At 42.5% G+C, this 18,658-nt stretch overlaps 1 protein-coding gene across 25 annotated transcripts in view; it reads right to left on the bottom strand.

Annotated features, from left to right (window-relative positions):
- ATG7 (autophagy related 7) overlaps nt 1-18,658 on the bottom strand; it is a 283,351-nt gene that overhangs the window by 96,107 nt on the left and 168,586 nt on the right. For 4 of the 25 annotated variants that reach the window (XM_016940473.4, XM_054680374.2, XM_016940474.4 and 1 more), the window contains one exon: nt 2,666-2,780. The exons of 11 other annotated variants lie outside the window; for them this stretch is intronic. In XM_016940473.4, coding sequence (XP_016795962.2) covers nt 2,730-2,780 — 51 coding nt within the window. In that variant the 3' untranslated portion in view covers nt 2,666-2,729. Of the gene's footprint in view, nt 1-2,663; nt 2,781-12,948; nt 13,377-18,658 lie in introns of those variants that run through there. 10 more of the 25 variants (XM_063806603.1, XM_063806605.1, XM_063806604.1 and 7 more) reach the window with 5 other exon arrangements.

Raw genomic sequence — 18,658 nt, 5'->3', positions numbered from 1 at the left:
TACGGTTAGAATAGCATCTGGCACATTAAGCATCATCTACTGTTACTATACGTGGCCTGGCTAGAGTCTACCAAACAACTAGTAAAATCCCCACAAACAAATAAGGCTTGGTCTATGTTGCCACTCTTGTTTGTAATTCAATGGTTTCATTATGAACGAACGGCTATTGCCTCGACAAAAGGCTATCAGAACAGGCCTGAGGTAGAATTGTGCCAGTATATTTCCTTTTCCCCACAAAGCCCATTACTCTGGCTGTTATCAGACAAGAAGAGCTAGGCAGCCCATTACTTCCCTGTTGGCTCTGGCTTCCAGGAACCATGAAGTTACAATTCATGTTGAATTCTGGAAGCTCTCAGAGTTTAAGTTTCCTAACATAATCACTTAAAAAAAAAAAAAAAACACTTGGCTCTTGTTTTTATTCTCATTCTAAAGACGTCCAGAATTAATTATTTCTATGATGTTGAGTATAGCTATCTTAAATCTGTTTTTGAAATCAGGCAGAATGTACATAAATATAAAAACATTTGTCAGATTCTTGGTGCTGAATGTCAGCCAAGACATATGTCTGAGATGATACATTATATTTTTATGTATTACACATACCAAAGCCATCTATGAATTAGGGCAAATCTCATGTAGCATTCTGCAGAGATATTAAAAAAGACTTACTGTGTTGACATTTCACCATAATGACTGATGTTTTTGCTGTTTTTTTTTTTTTTTTTAAGTGACTCACCCTCCTCACTTTAGGATTATTGCTCCTGTGTCAGAAAGTGAAGCTGAAATCAGAGAAGTGATTGCCTAGGCCAGCAGTCCCAAACTTTTCTGACACCAGGGACCGGTCTTGAGGAAGACAATTTTTCCATACATGGGGGGGTGATGAATGAAACTGTCCTACCTGAGATCATCAGGTGTTAGAATCTCATAAGCTGCGGGCAACCCAGATCCCTCGCATGAACAGTTCACAATTGTGTTCCCGCCCCTATGAGAATCTAATGCTCCGCTGATCTGACAGGAGGCAGAGCACAGGCGTTAATGCTCGCTTGCCCCGCTCACCTACAGCTGCGCGGCCGGGTTCCTAACAGGCCTCGGACCAGTACTGGTCCATGGCCTGGGGGTTGGGGACCCCTCAACTAGGCCAAAGACAGAGAATTATCTTGTTGAAACAAGTTCTCTTTTTTTATCCTCTGCATTTATTTTCATAGAATTACAGAGCTCATTTGCTTCAGTTCTCCAATTTTTCAGAGGGAACTGAGTTCCAGCATGGAAAAGTAACTAGCTAAGGTCATACAATGTGTTAATAGCTGAGCTGGCTGTAAGTAAAACCCAAATCTAGGCCAGGCGCAGTGGCTCATGCCTGTAATCCCAGCACTTTGGGAGGCTGAGACGGGCGGATCACGAGGTCAGGAGATTGAGACCATCCTGGCTAACACGGTGAAACCCAGTCTCTACTAAAAATACAAAAAATTAGCTAGGCGTGGTGGCGGGCGCCTGTAGTCCCAGCTACTCGGGAGGCTGAGGCAGGAGAATGGCGTGAACCCAGGAGGCGGAGCTTGCAGTGAGCAGAGATGGTGCCACTGCACTCCATCCTGGGCAACAGAGCAAGACCCCATCAAAACAAAACAAAACAAAAAAACCCAAGTCTGACTTCTAAGCCTGTGTTCCACTTAAAACACCAAGATGCCCCTCTAGACCACTGAGATAGGAAAAAAATGAAAAAATTGTCTTTGAGTAGCCAATTTAAATTTGAAACTCTTGAAATGTTTTGTTGTAGCAAAACAGAGGGCTGTTTTGAAAACAAGACACTAGTTCCATAAAAATCAATGTATTTTAGAAAATATTTCTGCTGCAAAATTTCATTTACTATTAAGGCATCTGAGGTGAGCTCATTCACTTAGAATCATGGGCCAATTCCAAAAACTAGGAAATCAAATCATTCATTCAACCAATATATACTTACCGGTTACTTCCTCCATACCAGGCAATGCACTAGGTCCTGAGGGTATATTATCTAAGACACAGTCCTTGCCCTTCAAGGAGCTCAAGGTCTAGGGAAAATATTCAACACAAGCGCTACCACTGCACAGTCTCTTAGGTGTTCATGACAGACATAACCAATGTATTAATTTATTTATTAACTGGCCTCAGCAATCCTTCCCAACACAACCCTCCAAACACCTATAAGCGAGGGGCACACAAATTGAAATTGATCTGTCACCCCTTAACTAGTATAATCACTTTGTGCCTACTAAATGCTACGCAATTTGAAGTTCTTAATGTATGTTCTGGAAATGTTTCCCCCTGATCCGGAGGCAAAGAATGCAAATTCTTTCACACATTTAGTGTTTATTGAACTCCTGGGTACAGAACAATTTTTGTAGGTACTGTAAAAACCCTGGATAATGGCTCATGAAAGATCAATTATGCCCCAAGAAGAGACTCCAGTTATCTTTCACTTGAAATTCCCATTTCAGATAAGGAAGCACAGCCTCTATCTTATGTGTGTCATTACTCACAGTTGCCATCTGCTGCTGGGGAATCAAAAGCCAGAGTTGCCACACCCCTCAGTTCACAGCAGCTGCTTCTCCTCCCCAGTGATTTACCGGCTGAGAAAGGCACCATTTACCGGCAGTCCCACCTAGTACAGATCGTCCCGCCGCAAGAGTTTGGGAAACAATACTTCTAACCTCATCCCAAGGTAGAACCAAAGACAGCTGCTAGACTCCATTTTATAAACCTGGCATCTTTCCGCTCATTTGGGTAAGCTGTTTTCTTAGGGTCTGATCAAGGGAGAAAAGGCAAGAAGACATAATTTCCTTTAAATGGCTTCTACTGTGTCCTGCCCCATTTTCATCCTTGGTGATATGTGAGTAAAGACCCTGCAAAGCCTTGCAGAGGTGCATTATTACTCCACAACTGACTGTTCAGCAGGAGGACAGTGTGTATTGTTGTCTGGAGGAGACATGCTGGAAGCTGATCTCCTCCCTTGGAATGGTCACACCTGAGAGGTGTTGCACACCAACTACTTACACATCCAGTAGCCTCCAATACTGGGGCCTCAGAGAGGACAAGCACTTTCAGAAAAGGGTACACATACAGTGTGAACACGAAAAAATGTGACACAGTTTAGGGTTAAAGTAGAAAGAGAGGAAAAAAACTTCACAAGTGTCTACTTCTTTCTGTCACATTTTTGAGTCCAAACAGTAATTGTGGCTTTTGTTAGACACAGTGGTCGGTAGTGGGGGGAGTAGAAAGAAATAAGGCTTCTTTTCAGCTCTCAAGGGTTTAGATTTCCTAGGGGAGGCAAGGTGTATTAGTGTTAAGCGAAACACCATGGGTTTAAGTATCAGAATATATCATATTGCCAAAAGAATAGAACAAAAAAGTTACAACACAATCCAGAAATTCCACTCCTAGGCATATACCCAAAACAACAAAAACATGTACTTCATACAACAACTTGTACACGAATGTTCACAGCAGCATAATTCATAACAGCAAAAAAGTGGAAACAATCCAGATGCCTACCAACTGATGAATCCATAAACAAAATGTGGCGGATCCTACAATGGAATATGACTTGGCCTTAAAAAGGAATGAAGTTCTGATAATGCTACAACATGCATGAACCATGAAAACATGTTAAGTAGAAGATGCTAGTCACAAGAGCCCATATATTACAGGATTCCATTTATATGAGATGTCCAGAACACGCAAATCCGAAGAGACAGAAAGATTAGTCATTGCTCAGGGTTAGGGGGCCAGAGGGTGGTGTGAGGGGAACTGAGAGATGACTGCTCTTTAGCAGGGTTTCCTTTGGGGGTGATGAAATATTCTAAACAGACAATGATGGTTACACAACTCTGAATATTAAAAAAAATTATTGAACTGTATATTTTTGAAGAGTGAGTTGTAGGGCATATGAATTACATCTAAATAAAGCTACTACAACAAAACAAGAATATAGACAATGCCATCGGGGTTCACAGAAGGGATACAGAATTTCTGGCTTAGATGGTTTGAAAGAACATAAGACAGGTTAGGTATGTGAGGTAAGTTTTGAGAAGTAATTAACCATCTGTGGGGTTGATGAGTAGGGAAGGGTGTGAGCCCAAGGTCAGAGGTGCTCTGGGACAGTGAGTAAATCAGCTTGATTAAGGTGGGATCCGTAACTGTAGAACTAAAGATATTAGGCTGAAGATGTAGTTGTGGCCAGCTCGGGCTAACTCTGAGGGGTTAAGACAGCCCCGGTCTGGGCAGAATCCATTCAGCCTTACAAGTGCTCCTGGTTTTCAGGCCAGCAAGGAACAATACATGGACAAGCTCATGATCAGTTGTTCTCACATTCACTTTTAGGAAAAATGGATGTCACTGGAAGAAGGAATTGTGCACAGGGATGGCTTTTATACAAAATGAGTATGCTGGAGGCCAGAATAGGCTCAGATGCCCTACTCTGAAGGAGGTATGAGTGGACCACCAAATGTGGACCAGCAAAGAGCAGAACAGGTGCACTGGGATGTCCAGGAATCACCTGCAGAAAACTGACTACTCTAAACCACATTATTCTAGAATTGTCATCATTCTGGGTGGCAAGTGCTAGTCTTACTGGGTAAGGACATGGAATAGGTTCTGTGAGAAATTTTAGGACTTTACTACTGTAGTTAAGTTCTACTTAAAATCAATAACTTGCTTCATGAAAAGGCTGCAAAAAATCAACAAGGCATTCTACACTGCTTTAGTTTCTAGGCCCAGTAAATTCCAGTTACTCATATGTAAAAGAATATTTAGGCATACCTTACTTTGTATAATGTGTTACTCTGTCTGTATAGTAATTGTTGTTAAACTCCTTCATTAGAATTTATATGTAAATAACTGTACTCGAGAGAAATAAAGCTGAACTTTTATAAATCAGTAAGTCAGGCTATCTTTCCATATGTTATGCTATCTAGTTTTGATAATATTTAAAAAACCCTCAAAAATAGAGCTTCTGGGAGGCAGGGTTTGAGTTTGTCCTCTCTATAGTAGTGCTATCCTATAGACCTTTCTGTAATGACAGAAGTGTTCTATATCTGTACCATCCAATATGGTAGCCATTAACCTCATTAGCATTTGATGAACATCTGTTTAACTCAATGAGAATCTATTCAGTAAACACACACTGAGCTTCCTGCTACCTGCCAGGCATTCTGCTAGATGTTAGGTAGATTGAAACGCTGCCCCTGAACAAGTCAGAACTTGTGGTTGCAAGTGACAGAAATCTCAACCTTCATTTACTCAAGCTAAAAGGGAAATGTGGCTTCATATGCCCAGAAAGACCGGGATAATGGTACCCTCAGGGAAGCCTGGTTCTGGGCTTAGAGAACAATACCATGACCATCCTCTTGCTCTCTCAGCCCAGCCAGGCTCAGCTCTCTTCCATGTGTGGTCTCCATACTCAAACTGGCTCTCCACTCACAATCACTAGAAGGCTGACCCAGCCCAGACTCATGTCGTCAAATTCCAAATTCTGATCGCAGCCTCTTAGCCAAAGTTTCATTATACCTCATTGGTTAAGATTGGGTCACGTGCCCATTTCTGACCCAAGCATTTTGGCCAGGGAAACACGATGTGCTGATGGCCTGGGGTCCCAACTACCTTGCCCCAACTATGGGCCAAGGGCGGAGTCAACTCCACCAGAAAAACATGGGATGAGAGTGAGACCCTGGGCTTCTCTGAGTAAAAATCAAGGTACCCATTAGAGTACATTTTCCTAGGCAGAAAAACCAGCAGATACCCAGTCTAGTTTCTATCTTAAAGAGCTCAGTGTCTCTCTAGGGAAGCCTTAATTAAAATGCTGGTCAGATCTGCTAGCCAGACAGAAGAAAAGACTATCTAAAAAGAACAGCTCAGTTTAGCAAGATTGAGGTTTGAAGTGGCAGTCACATTTATTTACACGGAATTTCCTCTGATGTCTGCTTTTTCCTAGATAATTCTCATTAAACCCTTGTGAGGAAAGGTAACAACTATGGTATCTAGAAACCTTTAAGATGGAGCAGTCAGCTGACCAGGGCACACTGTTGGTGGCTTTTCATGCCTGCTTCAGGCTCCAGATGTCCCCCCCACCCCTTGCATTCCCCCATCACTGAGGGTTTGCTCAGGCCTTAGAAGTCCTACATGTGTGGATGCAGGCAGACGCAGGATGGCCCACCCAGGGAAGGGACACGCAATTGCCAATTCACACAATGCAATGTGAATTGTCTGTTTTCATAAGGGCTACTCCAAGAGAGATTATTTGTGGGAAGGATGACTCATAAGAGAGCTAAATGAAGTCGCCCCACATAGAAGACAAAGAGCTTGGAACATCACTGAAATGAGAAAAATTAGCCAAAACAGCTGCAGCACTTTAGGGTCTTTTAAATAGCTTCCTCCCGCCTACTTCTCCACCCTTTTCTAGCTGTTCTCTCTCACTCGTTACATCCTGACGAAGGGTGTGCTATTGTTGGCTTGCAGGGACAGCCACGGCGGGAAATAATCTTCTTAGCAAGCATATCCTTTTATCCCTCTGAGTTTTCTAGTATTATCTTTCATGAAGATGGCTCTGGATTACCCTGAGAATTACTCTGAAACTACTTGGCGTGCTTCTAGGTGGAAAAAAAGTTACTAAAGCTTGGGGACAGGCCTTTCCACACTTTCAGGACATTCAGTGCTCAGACCACATGGCAAGAAGGCCCACGCCCCCTGTCTGTTCTCCACCTGGGGAACCCAGAGAACTCTCAGCCCCCTCAACATTGAACTGGACATTCCCTCTTTCTACTGTACAGTCTTCCAATTTGGGTGTGCCTCTCTAAAGGCGTGGTGGACAGAGCTGTAGATCCTCCAGGCTTGGTAAGAAAGGAAGGACTGTCTGCTTCCAATACCCTTTCTGGGTTTTAACAGATTGCTCAGGTCAGCAGTAATTGGGCCCAATGGACTGCTACTGTGCTCGCTACAGCCCACGGAATCGTGCACTTCCAGCAGATAGGAACTGGCACACAATAGGTGCTTAGTGAACACTGGTGAAATGTGAAATATTGCTGGTAACATGGAGGTGTTACTTTGTGTTTAAAAAAATACTAAAAAGAATAGGTCTTAACACTAATATCTGCAATAATTATCTCCTATCAAGAAAAGTGCCATCCCTTCTACTTCACTCTAACCCTCAGTTCCCCAATCCTAACCAGTCTTCAACCCTATGGTGACTCAACTTTAAAAATGGCCTTTATTATGGATCTCAGGCATGGGTGAATAAACTATGTTAACTGGTTTTCCATTCCTCCAGGGCTAAGAACTCCTTGGTCTTTTCCCTACCACGCTGTTTGCTGAAGTGCCTAGAGGACCTTTTTATGGGTTTTACTTTCTTGTTCATTTTTAAAGTAACAGCTTTATTGAGATATAATTCACGTAGCATAAATTCACCAATTTAACAGTTCAGTGGCTTTTAGTATATTCACAGCTGTGTAAACCATCACCACTATCTAATTCCAGAACATTTCCTTTTTTTTTTTTTTTTTTTTTTTTTTTGAGACAGGTTCTCGCTCTGTCGCCCAGGCTGGGGTGTAGTGGTGTGATCATGGCTCACTGCAACCTCCACCTCCTGGGTTCAAGTGATTCTCCTGCCTCAGCCTCCCAAGTAGCTGGGATTATGGGCATGTGCCACCATGCCCAGCTAGTTTTTGTATTTTTAGTACAGACAGGGTTTCACCGTGTTGGCCAGGCTGGTCTTGAATGCCTGACCTCAGGGTAATCTGCCTGCCTCAGCCTCTCAAAGTACTGGGATTACAGATGTGAGGCACCACACCTGGCTCCAGAACATTCTCATTATCCCAAAAAGAAGCCCAGTACCCATTAGTAGTCTCTCCCTATTTCCCTCCCACAACCCCCCAACCCCCCAAGTCCCTGGTGACCATGAATCTGTTTTTATGTTTCTATGGATTTGTCTATTCTGAACACTTCACAAAAATAGAATCTCATTTAAGAGATATATGTGTGTGTGTGTGTGTGTGTGTGTGTGTGTGTGTGTGTAAAGGCATATATATATACAGAGAGAGAGATAGGAGAGAGACAGGGCAGCCTGGGTTTTTTTTTTTTTTTTTTTTTTTGAGACTATAAACATATATATATATATATATGTAGTATTTTCTATGGTTGCCAATTCTTATGCTAGATGTTAGCATTACAAATTCGTATAAAATCTGTGTCCGCCTTCATAGTCCAACAACAAACGTTTGCTGAGTGTAGAACTCCCAGGAGTTCTCTCATGGACACAACAGCCACACTCACACTCACATTAGCTGGCAGAGGCCCTTTATACCAGTGATACGCTTGGGCCAAGGGCCCCTGGGTTGAACATCATTAGGTAGACACCATCCAGGGCCCCGTCTCATGTGCTGAACAGGGCTAGTAATGCCGACTTTCACTCTGGGAGGCCAAGAGGTCAGGACCAGCTGGCCAACACGGTAAAACCCTGTCTCTACTAAAAATACAAAAATTAGCTGGGCATGGTGGCATACGCCTATAATGCCAGCTACTCAGGAGGCTGAGGCATGAGAATCACTTGTACCCAGGAGGCAGAGGTTTCAGTGAGCCAAGATCGTGCCACTACACTCCAGCCTGGGTGACAGAGTGATATAGATCTCAAAAAAAAAAAAAAAAAAGTGTCAACCTTTACTTCTATTTTATCAAGTTCTTGTTCCAGCCTGTCCTTTTCAAAAGATACCCTCCTTGGTAAAGATTCCAAAGTTTTGGGTTTTCTTTAAATGTATGCATCCAATGTCTTTTTCATTTCATTAAGGTCAAATAAATATTTGTCCTGGGTTTCCAATAAGGTATTTGAGATTTTCCTGTGCCATAATGACTGTATTTGGTACAGGCAAGGCAATATACTAAGGTCTCTCTACAGATCTTAAAAATCAGATCAGCCTTGGAGGATGAAATTCGTAACAACTAATACACCCTGGAGGACACCAGCCCTTTGGAAGGCATTCATTGGAAGAGACTAGAAAAGCCGTTGAGGTTGGGAGTTTCTCATTTCAGGCAAAGTGACAAGGGAGTGGTATCAGAAAATACGATCTTAACTAAGAAAGCTAGAACCTATATCACTCTAGAAGACTGTTCACAAACGGTAGCAGGGCCCATGTGCAGCTGGGAAAGAGGAAGCTTAATGTGCAAAAATTTAATATCCCTGCAACTCTCTGGAAATTGGCAAGATGGTCCCTCAGAAGAGCAGATCTCTGTGGTGAGTGAGATATCACAGCTCCATGAGGTGAATACCAAACCTTCCAATCATCAGTTGTCTCCCACGTACTTATGGAGAATGGTAGACAAAACTCACTGAACTGCTTCATTTGTACATTGATCTCTTGTGAGCTTGCTTTGTGGGAGTTAGTCCCAGAGAATCTTTATAAACTGGCAAGATTTTCTGACCTAAAGAGGTAGGATCTGTGGAAAAAGATGACCTACCAAAGTACAAATCTAGAGAACTGAGGTTTGGAGAACATGAAAACCATGGTCCAACACGTGAAGGCCTGCCACTGGGAAGAGGAATTCAACTAGCAATACACAGGCCCAACTAATGTGTAAGAAAGACACTACAAAGTAGTAGTTAAGAACACAGGCTCTGGAGCCAAACAACTTGGCTCTAACACTTACTGGCTCCATGACCTTGAACAACTTAGGTTCCATGTGCCTTAATTTCTCCATCTGTTAAATAAAGTGATTGTGAAGATTTAATGAGATAATCCAAATAAATGCTTAGTACAATGTATGGAACACAGCAAGTTCTCAAGAGACTAGCCATTACATCATTATTATCCAAAGAAGAAACAGACCACCCTGTAAGATTTGGAAGGGAGCTCCCCCAGGACTCCTCCCACCCCCTGCCAGAAGTACAGAGAGACTAGTTTATTGAGGGCCAAACACAAAACTTGATGCTGTTGAATTTCAACTCCAGGGCTTCCCTGCCCCTTAAACTCTTATAGACAACTCAAAATGAAAACGTGTTCTCAGCAGTTAATGCGTTTTCCATCTACAACCGCTTTTTTTGTCCTATCATTCAACTAATATATATTTTTCCAAGTACTATGGCAAAGCGCCTGTTAGTGTTTGAGGGCACAAAGGGGGAAAGGTGTGGCCCTTGTCCTCCAGAAGCTTTGCATCTAACTGGGACAACGGGATTAGAAAACCACATAGTTCTCTGGTGATCCAAATACACACGTTAGATTTATGCCAAGCGTTCATCTGATGCTTGATTTAGTGAGCCATAACCCAAGGGAAGGGTCGGGAAAATCATTCTCTCTAGAATCACTCCACTGTATGGAACATGAGAAGTTTGTTTGTATATACTAACTAAAACCAATCATACTCTCTCTCACCCTCTCAGTCTCAATCTCAATCTCTCTCTCCTTTTTATTCCCTTAAAAGTACAGCCACCAAGGGTACTGAAGACTCTGGGGCCTTACAGGCCCCAAATCTCAGGGTTTTTTGTTGTTGTTGGTTTAAGAGATGGGGTCTTGTTCCATCACCCAGGCTGGAGTGCAGTGGCAATCATAGCTCACTGCAGCCTCAAACTTTTGGACTCAAGCAATCCTCCCACCCCAGCCTCCTGAATAGCTGGGACTACAGGCATGAGCCATCATGCCCAGCTAATAGGCTCATATTTTGGCCCACCTAGCTTATTACTTAGCAGATGGTGAAGGCAGAGACAGTGGCCTCTGCATTACAAGCTCACGCTGCATTCCTTCACAGGATGTTTGAAGGCTTGTCTGTTATTTATTTGTAATTACTGCTTTAGCACTCATCTCCCTCCCATTTGTAAGTTCAATGAAGGGAAGGATGGTGTGCTTTGTTCATCATGTCTTACAGTTAACCCTCAATACAGACTTTGTGTGACATTTTTACCCTAATTCCAGGTTTCTTTTAGGTTCCACAGAGTCTGGTTGCTACAGTTTAAGTATATTACTCTGGTGTAAAATGTCAGGTAGGGGAGAGAGACCCCCAGGGCCTGCCTTGGATTCTGTGGACAAACATCCAGGGACAGAAAACACTAGGAGGCTCCATTCATATTGGAACAGCGACCCCCTAACCCACCCCACTGCCCCGTTTACTGATGCCTCTGTTGCCTCAAGAAATTCATAGCACCTTCGGGCAGGGGAACAACAGTGTGGTGTTTATTGAAATCTACATCTGGCAGCAATTTGTTCAACAACAACCAGCTTTGCCTCCATCATTCTCTTCAGTCAAATAATCCACAGGGGCCCATGATACCCCACAACTGCTCATTTGTGCAAGGCCTGTATTGTGTTGGTTTATGTTCCTGATTACAGATTTGGGTTTATCAACAAGTTTCAGCACGGCAAGTAAGTTTTTAGACCATGGAGGAGACGAAAGGCACATGTCCTGAAGCAGAGATGCTGTCACTGAGCCTGGCCATCTGGGCTGAGAGATGAAGCCTCACGCTGACCTCAGGGGCTCCAGCTCCTGAGTCCACCCTGGGTGAGTAGAAGCAGCCAGAGAGAGCAATCCCCTTCCCCGCACCAAGAGGTGGCCTCAGGAGAGCATGGAGGAGCCTGGAAGGAGGAAAAGCCTAGAATGAGGCTTCTGTGTAGCAAGGAGAAAGGAGGAGGCACTGTGCTCCAATCTCAGAGAAAGTTCTTTGTTTGGAGGTGGTGGTAAGGAAGACTGTGCAGCTAGTTTTTTCAAAGCCTCAGTGAATAAAGACTTCTTTTCTGGTATCTGTGGTTAGGTGAGAAGATGGGGGTAAGTCCAGAAAGCAGAATGAGTCAAGCTTGGGGACAAATCTGGGGACTGGAATTTCATGACTTTCACTCAACTCCTTAATAATGAATTGCTGATAGAAAAGCAGCATTGTTTGGAAGGGACAGGAACAGACACAGGAATAGAACTAAGAGGAGATTGAACTTACAATGGACTTCTATCATATATGCCCAACACCCATCCATCTGCATCAGTTTGTTGAGGAGGACCATCCCCCATCACTCCAGCCATGTAGTTCTGAGGGAGGCTGCCAATCAGTATGACCTGCCCCTGGCCCAGGCTGGCCAATCATGGCAGCCCTTCCCTTTCTACTGCCAGCTGTCCAGAGATGGCATGTGACCCAGGCCTGGCCAATCACAGTCCTTATCTGGGATTTTCTTTTTGGAGCCACTAGGAAAGATTTCTTAATGGAAGAATGAGATTTTGGAACTGCCCGAGTCCATGTTTCTTGCTATATGGGGAAGAAAAGAACTTGTTGGTAGTGAGAGAGAATAAAGGCAACAAAGAACAGAGCTGATGAAAACTAAGATGGTCTTGACACTAAATGCCCCCATCTAGAGTCCTTGAAGCCCAGATTTCATGACCTGGTTTCATTAAGCAATAAATTACTTTTTTTTTTTTTTTCCCTGAGACGGAGTCTTGCACTGTTGCCCGGGCTGGAGTGCAATGGTGTGATCTCGGCTCACTGCAACCTCCACCTCCCAGGTTCAAGTGATTCTCCTGTTGCAGCCTCCTGAGTAGTTGGGATTACAGGTGCCTGCCACCACACCAGGCTAATTTTTTCTATATTTTTAGTAGAGATGGGGTTTCACCATGTTGGCCAGGCTGGTCTCGAATTCCTGACCTCATGATCCACCCGCCTCAGCCTCCCAAAGTGCTGGGATTACAGGCGTAAGCCACTGTGTCCAGCCAATAAATTACTCTTTTACGCTAAAAAGAGTTCAAGCTTTTGGTTTCTATCACTTGTAACCAGGGTATGGATGGCTACAAAAGGTTTTTCACTGAAAATGACTGCTATGATGATCAACTGAATAAATGCAAGTAAATGCCCTCTGAAAAAGACAAGGTGCCACCCAAGTGTCAGATACTGATCACATGTGATATGGTTACATGTGACAGACGGACACTAAAAAACACCACTGACTTGATGTCAGGCAGTAAATTTCAGAAAACTTTTTATTACAGAGACCTTTGAAGATACACAGAGGTAGATGGACAACACAATGTCTCTCATACCTCCCCAGCCCCAATAACCATCACTCATGGCCCAGTCCAGGAGACCAGTGATTTCAACCGCCTCCCCCTGGAGCACAGCTGGTTCACCTTGACTGTGCCTTGGTTCCAGGCCCAAGTAGCCCCTTGACTGGATTTAGAGGTTGAGTCCCTGGCAGTGGGGTAGCATCTTACAGAAAGAAGTCAAAAGTCAGGAATTCATGAATTCAGTCTGGTCAGGCTTGCAGTCTGCTCAAGTACCATGATGTATCATGTGCCTCATTCTTTTAAAGGCTCATTTATGACATTTTAACACTGTCATTGGATGTGTGTTTTGTCACAGTAGGTATCAATGTAAGAAAATCTTCTTAGTGCTAAAAGTAAACCAGATACAAAAAAGTATTTTGAATGATGACGCCAAGTTTCCCCTACGGACTAAATTAAGGAGTCTCCTCCTTTATATAACTCATTTACAAAAGTAGATTATAGTCTTACAAATAAAGGGTCTCTGGCATACTTAATTCAGGGTGCAGACAAGGAAGATGATTGAAACCATGAAATCTAGGTGTTAAAGACTTATTCTATCGTTATCACAGAATGTTGAAACGGATATAGTAACCTTTAATCCAATTTAATCAGGCTTTCTGGTGCAGGTGTGGTCTAAACATTTTTTTTAAAGCATCCTAGATCATTCTGATGGGCAGCCAAGGTTCAGAACTGCTGCTCTAACCCAGCCAATACTTTTATTTAGCAAATGAGGATGCTGAGGGCCAGAGGTGTGGGACTCTGACCAAGTCAAACATCTGGGATTAGAACAAAGGTCGCTGGGCTCCATCATACTTTTCAAGTGAATAACTAGGTCATCCTACTGTGCTTTCTTTTCACAGGGGCTACACAAGCGTAACATATGAAAATTTTTGGAGTTGAAGTAGAGAAACTATCAGAAAAGAAGAATCCAAACAAGTAATATACATAAGATGTTTAACATCATCGGTCATCAGGAAAATGCAAAGTAAAAGCCTAATATGATACTGTTATACAGATGGGCAAAAATTTAAAAATGTGACAGTACCAAGATTCTGGCAAAGATAAGGGACCACAGAAACTACCATATACTACTGGTATTCATGTAAGTCAGTGAACTGCTTTGGAAAACAGTCATGATTTAATAAAATTGAAGATGCATATTTTCTTTTTTTGAAATTTGTAAGTTCAGGGGTATATGTGCAGGCTTATTATATAGGTAAACCCATGACATGGGGACTTGTGGTACAGATTATTTCATCACCCAGGTATTAGGCCTAGTGCCCATTAGTTATTTTTCCTGATCCTCTTCCTCCTCCTACCCTCCATCCTCCACCAGACCCTAGTGTGTGTTGTTCCCTTGTGTGTCCATGTGTTCTCATGATTCAGCTCCCACTTACAAGTGATAACATATGGTATTAGGTTTTCTGTTCCTCGATGAGTTTGTAAGGATAAAGGCCTCCAGCTCCATCCATGATCTCCTTCTTTTTTATGGCTGCATAGTATTCCATGGTGTATATGTACTATATTTTCTTTATCCAGTCTACCACTGATGGGCATTTAAGTTGATTCTATGTCTTTGCTATTGTGAATAGTGCTGCAGTGAACATCTGTGTGCACGTGTCTTTATGGCAGAATGATTTATATTCCTTTTGGGTATATACCCAGTAATGGGATTGCTGGGTCAAATGGTATTTCTGTTTATAGGTCTTTGAAGAATCTCCACACTGCTTTCTACAACGATTTAACTAATTTACACTTCCACCAATAGTGTATAAGCGTTCCTTTTTCACCACAACCTCAACAGCATCTATTGTTTGACTTTTTCCATAATAGCCGTTCTGACTGGTGTGAGATGTATTTCCCTGTGGTTTTGATTTGTATTTCTCTAATGACTAGTGATGATGAGCTTTTTAACATATGCTTTTTGGCCACATGTATGTCTTCTTTTAGAAGTGTGTGTTTATGTCCTTTGCCCACTTTTTAATGGGGTTTTTTCCTTGTAAATTTGTCTAAATTCCTTGTAGATACTGGATATTAGACCTTTGTCAGATGCATAGTTTGAGAAAATTTTCTCCCATTCTGTAGATTATCTATTTACTGATAGTTCCTTTTGCTGTGCAGAAGCTCTTTAGTTTAATTAGATCCCATTTGTCAATTTTTGCTTTTGTTGCAATTGCTTTTGGCATCATCATGAAATTTTTGCCTGTTCCTATGTCCAGAAGTAAGGGCCAGGATGTCTGGATGTCTTCCAGGGTTTTAATAGTTTTGGGTTTTACATTTAAGTCCATGGTCCAGAAGAGGCATATTTTCTACGACCCAACAATTCTAGTATGAGGTAAATAACTTATAGTATGCCTTCACAAAGAGGGTGATATCACCCCCAAAGGAGCAAAAATTGGTCTTTGGCAGGCAAAAGAAATCTTAGATATGACAGTGTTTAGTGGCTCTCCAAAGCTCAGCCCTATCTGACAAACCCTATTCTTTAGTATTAATTAAATTCTAAACTGTTGGCATTAAATTATCCCCCTAGAAGGAGTGATAATGAAAAGAAGGTTGAGAAACACCCAGAGAAATGCTGCACATGAACCCCAGGAGATATATACCAGAATGCTCCAAACAGCACACTTCATTATAATCTGAGACTAGAAATGCTACAGTAGAGGAGAAATTTCAATATATCCAATTATGAAACACTATATAGCAACAAAAATGAACGTTAGCTGCACACCAAATGGGTAACCTTTACAATACTGAGCAAAACAAGACACGAAAGAATCTACATATTATAGCATAATTCTGTTTGAAAAATTCAAAGTCAGGCAAATAGAATTATATTGTTTAAGACCCATATACCAGACTGAAGTTGTACAGGAAAAGTTTACTGTTTCTAGTTACTAGTTACTTCTAGGCCTGTGGTCAGAAAGTAAAATATGAGATGGGTGAAGGGCAATAGAGTATTTTTTGACCTGGGTGTTTAAATCATACTTGTTCTCTATATAAAATGTTTTAAGCTTTTTTCTGCATATGTTATAGCTCATTTGGAAATATTAAAATATAAGAGAAAAAAGCAGGGGGGAAATTTTCTTGATCGTTGTCACTTTAACTTTTCTAAAGCTCAAGTTATTCCTCTATTCACAAGTAATAATACAAACCTCCTCGGCCAGGTTCAGTGACTCAGACCTGTAATCCCACTCAGGCCTGTAATCCCAACACTTTGGGAAGCTGAGGCAGGTGGATCGTTTGAGCCCAGGAGTTCAAGACCAGCCTGGGCAACATGGCAAAACCCTGTCTCTACTAAAATACAAAAAATTAGCCAGACATAGTGACACATGCCTATAGCCCCAGCTACTCAGGAGGATGAGGTTGGGAGGATCACTTGAGCTTGGAAGGTTGAGGCTGCAGTGAGCCAAGATTGTGCCACTGCACTCCAGCCTGGGTGACAAGGTGAGACCCTGTCTCAAAAAACAACAACGAAGAAAAGGAAACCACCTCAAACGTGCATGGTGCTTTCATTTATATAATCTCCTTTGCCCCTCAGCCTTAGTAGTAAGGAGTGAGCCAGAACTCATTTTTCAAGGGAGATAATGGCTTAAGACTAGTAGGAGTGCCAGGTGGATCTCATGGGGAAGTAGACAGGCATTGCTGAACAAAAGATCAGCTGAGCAGGCTGGAGGTGGGAGCACGCCCGACACAGAAGTGTGTATGGTGGCACAGAGGGAGTGCATGGCGACACCTGGAGAAGAGGCCATGTTCAGCTGTCCTTTTGAGGAGTCAATTTCAAAACAGGGAAGAGTGTCTTTTCTAAATGATGTTTTAATCAAGCAGTTGCCACTGTTTCACACTATGAAGTTTTTACACAGATTTTTTGGGAACAATAATACATATTCTTACACCCTGACTAAAATCAAATAGTTGTTTTTCCTTTTGTTTTGTTTGTTGTACAGCCAAGGTACAGCCTGTGGCCCAGGCTGGAGTGAAGTGGCACAATCTTAGCTCACTGCAGCCTCGAACTCCTGGGCTCTAGCAATCTTCCCATCTCAGCCTCCCAAGTAGCTGGGACTACAGGCATGTGCCACCAAACCTGGCTAGTTTTTTTTTTTTTTTTTTTTTTTTTTTTTTTTGTAGAGATGGAGTCTCACTATGTTGCCCAAGCTGGTCTTCAACTTCTAGTCTCACACAATCCTCCCACCTCAGACTCCCAAAGTGCTGAGATTACAGGCATGTAATCCCACGCACCTGGCCCTAAAATACTTTAAAATAGGTTATTCTACAATGAAACCACCTATTGCTAATCACTTTGACAGTCTAATAATATCCATTTAATACACATTAAAATTTTAATGGCTAATGATTGTTTAAAGTTCAAGATATTTACGTTCAAAGGCCTATGATATATATCCCGAAACATTTTTATGAAAAAAATCTAGTTTTCCATTTGGTTCATTTGTATTTAGTTTCCAATAACAAATGTTTGTATTAAAGATTTCAAAGCACATCAACTTTGTGGAGTAGGCATTATCCCATTTTACAGATGAAATCCAGGCAAGATGAAGTGATGCAACTAGTGATGGGGCCAGGAGTGAACACCTTCTCTTCAGGACCCACATCCTATGCTCCCTTCCATAAGACCACCCTGTTTCTGGGCCCACACTGCTAAGGGCTGAAGAGAGCTTGGCTTACTATTACTTCAGCCTAGCGATCATGGTACTGGATGATAACATTGTATTTCCACAGGTTACTGTTGAAAGAAAGAGAAGAGTCTGGGTGTGATGGCCCACACCTGTAATCTCAGAAATTTGTGAAGTCGAAGCAGGTGAATGGCTTGAGGCCAGGAGTTCAAGACCAGCCTGGGCAACATAGTGAAACCTCATCTTTATAAAAAATACAAAAATTGGGCCAGGCGCAGTGGCTCACGCCTGTAATCCCAGCACTTTGGGAGGCCAAGGTGGGTGGATCACCTGAGGTCAAGAGTTCAAGACCAGCTTGGCCAACATGGTGAAACCTGTATCTACTAAAAATATGAAAATTAGCCAGGTGTGGTGGCAGGCGCCTGTAGTCCCAGCTTCTTGGGAGGCTGAGGCAGGAGAATCGCTTGAACCCGGGAGGCAGAGGTTGCAGTGAGCTGAGATCACGCCATTGCACTCCAGCCTGGGCAACAGAGCAAGACTCTGTCTCAAAAAAAAAAAAAAATTAAAAAAAAAAAAAAGGAGAAAGGGGAAGGAAGAAACAGAGTACAGATAAACCAATATTTGGGTACAGAAACTTGTAACAGTTACCTCTAAAAGATTGGTTCCAAACTGGTGCTTTAAAACATAATGCAGGCTGGTTGCGGTGACTCACGCCTGTAATCCCAGCATTTTCGGAGGCCGAGGTGGGTGGATCATGAGGTCACGAGTGCAAGACCAGCCTGGCCAAGATGCTGAAACCTTGTCTCTACTAAAAATACAAAAAAATTAGCTGGGTGTGGTGGCATGCACCTGTAATCCCAGCTATTCGGGAGGTTGAGGTAGAGAATTTCTTAGACCTGGAGGCAGAGGTTTCAGTAAGCTGAGATCATGTCACTGTGCTCCAGCCTGGGCAACAGAGTGAGACTCCATCTCAAAAAATTAATAAATAAAAAATTTAAAAA

The sequence above is a fragment of the Pan troglodytes genome, chromosome 2 (assembly GCF_028858775.2).
Source record: "Pan troglodytes isolate AG18354 chromosome 2, NHGRI_mPanTro3-v2.0_pri, whole genome shotgun sequence".
NCBI classification, from domain to species: domain Eukaryota; kingdom Metazoa; phylum Chordata; class Mammalia; order Primates; family Hominidae; genus Pan; species Pan troglodytes.
This window is presented reverse-complemented; position numbering and strand designations above follow the sequence as displayed.